Consider the following 9202-nt stretch of genomic DNA (forward strand, 5'->3'; position numbering starts at 1 on the left):
TCCTGGCAGATAAGCAGAAGTGAATTTAAAGTGGGATGATATGGGGGGGAGGGCATTTTTTAAATGGTTAAAATATTGGAATTTGAAAATGTTTCAGGTGGCTTCTGGACTTACTTTACTGCAAATTTGAATGATAAAGCAAAAACTAACGCTAGCTGACTTTTACTGCACTCAAAATTCAGACCTCTTGCAGTTTCTGGAGCAATTATAGCACCAGATTGTGTGGTTATTGCATTTAATTTTTGATCCAAAATCAAAGTATTACTACTAAACAAAAGTAGCCACTTCTTCACCAAAAAACCCGCATACCTTGACTCATTTTCCAGTGTGAAACTGCTGATTCTGCTCAGTCACTAGTGGTGCCATGGTGGTTTATTTGGATAGCACCGTTTTGAAACTAGCGGATCAATGATCTTTGAGGTGGTTTTGAGTAGGGATGTGCTGGGAACTGAATTTTTAGAGCGAGCTGGAGCAGCTGCAGGTCTCATGGGCTCGGCTGGCAGAGTCTAGAGGGGCGTGTAGAAAAGCGAGCTTGATTCAGGCAGGCGAAGGGGCTGGCTATGCACTTGTCTTCTGCCAGGCTCCCGTGCGGAAGGCACCTGACTTATCGTCTCTTGGGGCAGCCACTGGGGTTTGGGGGCAGCTCCACTTACAAAAATGGCCAGATTCATCAAGACCAAACCAAGGGCGAGGTTCTCCAGGGACAGGCAGGCTGGTGCCCTGCGGGCCGGGGGGCAGGGATGTCTCGGGAGTGCCCGGCTGTAGTGGCTCCGTGGGTCCGCGGGCAGGGTGGGATGTGGGGCAAAGCCCGGCAGAGGTTTTTTTTCCTGGCGGAGGTGAGTGATGTCGTCCCGCCGGGCCCCAGCGGCCGCGGGAGCCGCACCTCGCCAGGCGAGCGGGCGAGTCTCACCTGCCGGCGGCGGCGGGGCGGCGCCCGCGTGTCTGCTCCCGCCCGGGGGGGCCCTGACGTCACCGCGCCCCATTGGCTCCGGCGGCAGCCCGGGCCGGGGCGGCGGCATAAAGGCGGCCCCGGCCCGACCTCGTTCCCGCCATCGCCATCGCACCCGTCTGTCCGCCTGCCTGCCGTCCCGCCGCCCGCACCATGACCATCGACAGCTTCCTCGGCAAGTGGTGCCTCATCTCCAGCGAAGGCTTCGAGGACTATATGAAGGAACTAGGTGAGGGGCAGGATCGGGATCGGGACCGGTCCCCGGGGCGGCAGCTCTGCGCCAGGCTGGGACCGGCTCCTGCTCCGCCGCAGCAGCAAGCCCGGCCCGGGTCCCGCCTGCCCCCCGCGCTCTCCCCCTGCAGCTCGAGCCGGCAGCTTCAGCCCCTGGCCGCCGGCCTCTTCCCGCCCGCGCCGCTCGCTCGTCTGGGGAGATGGCATTAACAGTCCTCACAACCAGAGCTGCGGCGAAGCAGGGCTGGGAGGGCCCTGGGGCCACCTAGTCCAGCCCCTGCCTGCCTCAGGCGGCATCGTCCCTATGCAAACCATCCCACACAGCCGTGGTCTGAACCCGCATAAGACTCCCTGCAGTCCTGGCGCAACAGGGCTAATGCCCTCACCCAACATGGATAAAGCTCAGGACAAAGCCCTGGCTCATTATTTTTATCTCCCTCTTGGCTGTTGAACACTTTGGTGCATCTACACATGTGCTTTAATGTGCTTTAGCCTAATTTAATGTGCATTAAAGCATCACTAAAAACAGTGGGCACATCTACACATGCATTAATGCACTTTAGTCAACGCACATTAAATTGAGCATCTCCATTGTGAGGTACTAAGAAAATGCACATTCGCTTGTCTTAATGCACATTAGGTAAAGAGCATGGGGCATTTGTACATGTTTGTGCTGCGTGAGCAAGTGGTGAAGTGTTTCAGCACTGAGAAAATGGCTGTGGTATGTTTTTGAATGAAAACCCCTTGAAGATGTTTTTGCTCAAAAGCTCACCACTGTCATTTTCTGCATGCTGATGTGCATTTTGCTACTTATACACCTGGATGTGATGCAGCTCAGTGTGCATCAGCTTGCATGCAGAGCAGATTTATTGAATCTGCTCTACCCTGCTGGATCTCCAGTGCGTCACAGGACAAAAAAGTATGTGTATAAATGCCCATGGTTTTTTAAGTGATGCTTAATGCACAGTAGCCTATCTTAATGTACATTAACTAAATAGCATGGTGTTTTCAGTGACAATTTAATGAGCATTACAGTAGGCTACACAGCATATGTAGTTATGCCCACATATCATTTTTAGTCTGGCATTTATCCACCCTCTATGATCTTAGAGGCAAGGGCTAGGTTGTCACTTAATTTTGAGCCTATTGACCCTAAGTTGAGGGGGGTCTATGATATTATAACTCCAACTTGGACTGTTCAGGGGTATTATAAAGAAGATTATAATTCAGTATGGAGAAAATATCAAGTTCTGTCTCCTTTAATTGGACTTAATCGAGTGGTTGATCATCTGAGTCACTGACTTGGATGAAAAGGCAAACTGGATAGCAGTGATCATTCTTGTTGGCTGGTGATTTTTAACTGGAAAAAGTGGCAAAGTTAGATTGTGCCCTTCTAGCTGGGGGCAGGGGAAGGGTTCTTTTTGTCACTCAGGTTATTGGAAACAGTTGGTTGTGGAGGTACAAGTAGAAGCTGTGGCTAGGAATTCTCTTCATCACCTCCACCTAGCTAGAAGCTATAAACTTTTTGAGGTTAGTCTTCACCACACTTGATGCAGTCATCTTGAGGCTAGAACACTGTGTTGTGCTGTACATGAGAACATGGAGGCCCTAGATGCACATAATTTCTGTTGTGCTATGAAGTTTGCAGCACTCCAACAGATAGGGGCAAGCATACATTGGCAGATCCCGCACAGGCATGCTTTCCCGGCAGCAAGCAATAGGGGCTGTTTCTGAGCTCTCCTGCTCCCCAAGGGAGCCTGTCAGCGGGCAGAACAGTGTTATTGACAGGCTTGCTCGGTCAGTTCTTGCCATGGTGGCAACAGCTGATGGGGCTGCCCACAAATGGTTGGTGGCAGCAAAGGATAAGGTGGTCTCTGTCAATCTATTAGGCCTTGCTGCTGCTGCAGCTCTGTCAACGTTCCCTGGTAGCAAGGCTGAAAACTGTCTTTGAGCTACATGGTGTTAAGGGCTGATTGTGTGGTAGGCACTGCCATTCAGGCCCTGCTGTTACTGTAGCTCAATCACACCTGCTGCCAGGTGATGATGGTGGCAAATTGGTCTTTGCAGCTTGCGGGCTGAGCAGGCTATGGGGAAACCAGCAGGTTTCCTCTCCCTCCCACCACCCCATTTTGATATATTGCATTTCCATGACAAAGAAGTTGCTGTTTGAAACAGCAGCATTATTGTCCTGGATCTGTTGCTTTTATAATTGATCATGCTTTTTTTCTTTTAATGTGCCAAACTTCATGAACATGTGGATGCTCATGTTTTGTCACACTTAAAGTGTACAGCGTGACAAATGTAACATGCATCAGGGGTGTAGGACAATTCAAATGACATATTGCATAAAGCAACTGCTCACTACTTCAGTGACACTTCTTACAGAAAAGTGCATCATCCTGAGCTCTGATATGCATAGGCTTTCAGGTTGTTGAGTGCTGTTAAACTGCTGATTTGAGGGTAGTGTAAGAAGCTCTGTGTAGTTCATGGTCCAAGTACCTCCACAATAGTTTCATAGTAGCTAGGGTCAGGAGGGACCTGAACAGATCATCTAGCCTGACCCTCTGCCACAGGCAGGAATGAATGCTGGGTTCACAAGACCCCAGACAGGTGATTATCCAACCTCCTCTTGAATTTGCCCAAGGTAGGGGCGAGGACCACTTTCCTGGGAAGTTGGTTCCAGATTTTGGCCACTCCAACTGTAAAAAAAAAAAAAAAAAAAAAAAAATTGCCTTCTGATCTTTAACCTAAGCCTATTCTCCATCCGCTTATTGCCATTGTTCCTCATCGCCCCAGGTGGTACTGGGGAGAAAAGGGCTCTACCTATTTGCTGTTGATCTCCCCTGATGAGTTTATAGGCAGCCACCAGGTCCCCCCTCAGCTTCCTCTTGCTGAGGCTGAACAGGTTCAGGTCCCTCAGTCTCTCCTCAGAGGGCCTGTCCTGCTGCCCTCTCACTAAGCGGGTGGCCCTCCTCTGAACCCTCTCCAGACTGGCCACTTCCCTCTTGAAGTGCGGCGCCCAGTACTGGACGCACTACTCCAACTGTGGCCTGACCAAAGTTATTTTTCTGTTTTAGATGGTTGATATTAGATTACATTAGTATTCAAGTTAATTTTAATTAAAAAGAGTCTCGAGGTAGGATGAAATTTTTTTTTTTTGGTGAAGCGTCTTCAGCTTTGAAGCTGCTTCTGTAGTTGACATGAAATTCCATAAATTAGGGCTAGAGCAAGTGATGCTGCAAGTTTCATTCTTCCTTGGTTTTGTCTGCAAAACTCATCTGAATGGATTTTAATGGATCCTGTGAGTGTTCTCACTTCTGAAAGCCAATATTCATCATATGAAATCCTCTGTTCTGTGGTTTTTGTTTTTGTTTTTAATCGCAAGAGTTCAGAACTATAGACTTTGAATAAACTAAAATAAATGTATATGAGTAGATTAATATATTTTGAGTAGATTTTATATTTTGAAAAAATCAGCTAGAAAATTTTTGAAGCAGAATTACTTGTGTGGCAATTCTTTTATAGCTCATGTTTGCCCTTTCTAGCTTGCACATTGGTTTGTGTGCAAGGGAGGATCTGGGGGTGAGAAGGGGGTGGGCAGGACTGGGTGCAGTTATATCCCTCTCTGAGTCCTGCTTTACCTAAATTTTAAAAGCAACTGCCTAGGAGGGGTAACAGCGTTTCTATTCAAGCAGCAGTGAGGGAGTCAATTGACTTCATGGCTTATTATGATCTACCAATATAAAATCTAGCTGCAAATTAGTGCACATTCCAATAAAGTTTTATATATATATATTTTTTGCTTTGATCTTACTTTGAACTGAATAATATAGTGCTAGGCCTCTAGTGAATAAAGCTTCTATTTTGTTTAACTGGAGAAAAGTGTGTCGCTATGCCACACTATCTACACCCTCCCCTTTTTCAAAATCCTAGATCCACCCATGTTTGAGTGAATGGACAGAAAATATGTTGGTCCTCTAGGGGGAGAAGTAGATTAAACTTTTTTTTTTTTTTCCTGAGCATACAGAATAGATGAGTTCTTGCAATGAATTTTACCTGCTTTCTCTGAATGATAATTTTTCTTTGAGTCTTATGCTGCAGTCCACACACACTGAAGTGACTAACTCCTATTGAAATCTAATAAATCTAGGCCTTTGTCTGATTGTCTCATCTAAAATGCTGCTTTTTTTTTTTTTTTCCCTCTGTAGGTGTCAGTATGGCCATGAGGAAATTTGGAAGTATGGCCAAACCAGATGTTTATATCAGTAAGGATGGAGATACGATCACTGTGAAAACAGAGAGCACCTTTAAAAACTCAGAATTTAGCTTCAAACTGAATGAGAAATTTGAGGAACTTACATTAGATGGCAGGAAAACTCAGGTCAGTACCTCAGACTTCCTTCTGAATAACCTCAAACCAGTGGATACCCTTCTATGACCCCTACTTGCATCAAGTATTGCCTTACTTTGTATGTGTGGCTAGCATGCTGATGACAAGCCCCATTGATCTCAGTTCTTCTACACTAACTGCCAGTGGAAAAAACACTGAAACAAAATAAAGCCATGTATGTCTAGTTAATCACTTTCTCATAGCAAAACAGTGATATTTAGTGTGTTTAATTAAAACTGACAGACGTATAAATACATATTAAACACTGTCAGTGGCACCTCTATCAAAAATAGGTGTGGGATTTGTTATCACAGCTAATCTTAAAGCATAATCTCTTGCACTTGCGCAACATTTTTCAGTGTGCATTGGATTGACCTATAAGGATATGCAAGTCTGACTCCCTGTTCCTGAACTCCACAGACTGAAAGTGCCTTTCCATTTTAGTTGGAGGAATTGTTCATGATTAGGAGTGGATGAGAATGAATAAAACGTAATCTCTTTGAATGTTATAAAAGCATAGGGTTGTAAGAGACTTCAGCTTTGTCCACAGATGCAGGATTTGCTAGCCCTAACCCATACCAGTTAGTTGGCTTGTCAAAGCTGGATAGGCATCTGTCACATTGTTTGGATTCAGTGCACTGGCCAAAACTCTTCCCTAGCTCAATTATGCACTGTCATTACATGTGCCCAGTGCAAAACCAAACACCAGTGACAAAGGCCTGAGCACAATTTAAACTGTGCATGCTGTAGCAGCTTTATTATATTCAGTGACTAGTAGGACACATTCCTAGATAAGTGGCAGAGTAATGTAAGAGCAAGAACCATCAAAAAAACTTAAAGTGAAAATTTGGGACTTATAGAAAAATTCCTTGGGCCTTCAGCAGGGCTAGGATTTCCTCTGTGGAGTAAAAGAGTTAGAGTGCATCACATAATCGGAACTTTACTGTTGAGCTCAGAGTCATTGTCTTTATTTGCAGACCCTTATCACCTTAACTGATGATAACACATTGCACCAACTTCAGACATGGGATGGCAAGGAATCCACAATAACTCGGAAAATAGCGGATGGGAAATTAGTGGTGGTAAGTAACTTAATTCTTGCTTTCTGATCATTGACTTCTGTAAGGCTATAGAGGCAAGCAGCTGGTGCATGAGTGTTGTCCCCTGTGTTGTCCCCTGCTAACCCTCTTGTCACTGAACACTATGTCCACTGGGGCCCAAGCCCCCAGATTCTTCAGCAGGCAATGGCCTGCTCTAGCCTCCTGACCACACCTCCCAACTTCCAGTTGCCTGCTGGTAGTCTGAGAGGCTATTATACAGTGACTCAGTGGGCCATATATTTGATAAACCTGGGCTGTATTTTTCTATACTATAACTTAAAAGGAAACTCAGAATCTATATTTGCATTCCTATTGATAATTGCATTCCTGTGTTCTGTCCTAATTTAAACTCTATGCAATGTAATTCACGTATCATTTTTTTTTTCTAGGAATGCAATATGAATGATGTCAAATGTATTAGAACCTACAACAAAGCATGAGGATCATGTCTCTATCTCTGCACTGAGCTGGACTTCCTAACAACAGTTCAGTGAACAAACTTACTGTACACTCCATTTTTATCTTTTCCCAGCTGTCCAGTATTCCAGTGGACTAAACAGCTATGTGCAATCATATTGCAAAGCCATGATGTAACTACTCTGAAGTGTTGTGGCCATTTAAATAAATTTTCTTAAATATATGAATTAGAGCTGCTTTCAATATGGTGAATTAAAAAAAAACACACAACCTTTAAGTGAAGTCTATTTAATTAGAGCTGAGTTACAGAATAGAGTCTACAATTAGAGTCAAATGAGATAATGTCCATGTAGAATACTAAAGCACAGGTAATGGCAAATTGTATTTGAGTTTGACTGTTCATATTTAATTGATAAAGGTAATAAATCAGTTTTTCAAATGGTGTGATCCATTTATAATGGTGCAAGAACTTTGTGTGTTACTGTCTGCCTTTTGCAAAAAGAACAGGGCTGCGCTGGGATAACTGAGAGAAAAATGTAGGTTTAAGCAAAAAAAGTACATTTTTAAGGTATCTTATTTTTATTAATGAGCCTCAAATCCCATTACCCAAAGAGTCAGATCATATATTCAGGTGCTAACAGCAGTGGGCTAACTTGGGCAGGGCAATTGGGACAGCTTCCCGGGTGGAGAGGGGCAGTAGGGTAGAAAGAAACAGCTGCTGCTACAGCCACACAATTGTTCAGGCAGCCTGGGGGCAACCAGACATCACCACTGCCCCTGTGCCTAGGAGCTGCATTAGGTTTTCCTGAAATTGAAAGCCTAAGTTTTGCTGGCTCAAAAATTTGGTAATGGAGTTTTATATGCTTTCAAGTGTCAAATAAATAATCATAAATATTAATGGTGTAGAGTTATTACTTTTTATAACAGTTGGGAAACAGATAAAGAGCTGTGTAGGAGAATACCAATTTTATAGGAATTACCAGTGCTATCAGACTGGCCTAGCCTGTCCTGAAAACTAGAATTGGCTAGCTAAATATGATAGGAGGATTTCTAGGGCCCCTGAAAAATGTTGCACTTAAGATGTGATTAACCAGTTAATCACATCTTAAGTAGTGACCTAGCCACATGTTCATTCAATTAATGACATGATAAAACAGGGGATAAGCCGCGAAGTTATTACACAAGAAAATACACGAAATAATAACTGTAATAATTGTGGCTGGTTCCTGTCATGCCTTAGATTGAATGTGTAGCCAGTGCTTCCAGCCTTAGGAGCACACTAGAGCCCTTCAAGACTCCAGTACATTACCCAGGCTGGGGACACTGGTCAGTAATGTTTCTGCCATATGGTCAATATATTAAAAAACAACACTCCATAAAAAGCCATCAGTCTCATTCCTCATTTGCATCTTGAATTGATATCATCAGCTGAATCTTTAAAGAAAAAGAAATTTATTGCTTACTCAAACTAAATATCGTTTTGTATAAAATACAAAAATAAAGTCAGAAAAAAATATTTCCACTCAGATTTCTGTCTATTCTTTCCATAAACTACTCCATTCATGAAATTACAGCCTCTGAGAAAGTTACTGGGCATTTCCCTTCTCATGACTAATGTCTTTTGTGAGGTCTCCAGGAAATCCTTTATTCAGGGAAGTGTATGAGCATCTCCTTTTGCCTTCTGTATCTGAATTCTTTCTTCAGCAGATCCCTGCTGGATCTTCATTATCAAGTGTCCTCTTCTATAAGAAAAATTACAAGACTGATCTGTCCCTATTCTGAGGGCATTACATGTAGTATGTTAAATTTATAGAGTAGTCTGCAGCTTCTCAATAACTTACACCCCAGAACTGTGTTGCTGCAGAACTGATGAGTCCCTCTGGCGATTGCTAGTAGTTCATTCTGTACATCTGATTGGATTATGGCTTCTGTCAGTACTGAGGTAGCCAGAAATCTGTTTTGTAAACACTCTCCTGTAGAGTATAGATCACCAAATTTACTGGTGCATCCCTGATCCCTTATGCAGCAGTTAGATTCTGACCCACAGAGGCCCTGGAACCCCAGTTTTAGAGGTAGAAGCTCATGCTATTGGCTGTTCAACTGCTTTATAAAATT

The 9202-nt window shown here is 43.9% G+C and overlaps 1 protein-coding gene across 1 annotated transcript; it reads left to right on the plus strand.

The window, feature by feature from the left end:
* Nucleotides 1-1016: 1016 nt before the first annotated feature.
* On the plus strand, nucleotides 1017-8603 carry LOC149869386 (fatty acid-binding protein 5-like). Its single transcript, XM_090040240.1, has 4 exons — nucleotides 1017-1178; nucleotides 5389-5561; nucleotides 6548-6652; nucleotides 7060-8603. Exons 1-4 carry the CDS (start codon nucleotides 1103-1105, stop codon nucleotides 7108-7110), a joined length of 405 nt encoding a protein of 134 aa, XP_089896366.1. The 5' UTR covers nucleotides 1017-1102; the 3' UTR covers nucleotides 7111-8603.
* The last annotated feature ends 599 nt before the right edge of the window (nucleotides 8604-9202 follow it).

Source organism: Crocodylus siamensis, chromosome 3 (genome assembly GCF_052110815.1).
Source record: "Crocodylus siamensis isolate JL-2025a chromosome 3, ASM5211081v1, whole genome shotgun sequence".
Classification (NCBI taxonomy): domain Eukaryota; kingdom Metazoa; phylum Chordata; order Crocodylia; family Crocodylidae; genus Crocodylus; species Crocodylus siamensis.

Bases quoted from the DNA above. Each gene is read 5' to 3' on its own strand.
- LOC149869386 (XM_090040240.1), top strand. From the start codon at position 1,103: ATGACCATCGACAGCTTCCTCGGCAAGTGGTGCCTCATCTCCAGCGAA. The intron at 1,179-5,388 runs GTGAGGGGCAGG...TTCCCTCTGTAG, and splicing joins GGACTATATGAAGGAACTAG to GTGTCAGTATGGCCATGAGG. The intron at 5,562-6,547 runs GTCAGTACCTCA...CTTTATTTGCAG, and splicing joins TAGATGGCAGGAAAACTCAG to ACCCTTATCACCTTAACTGA.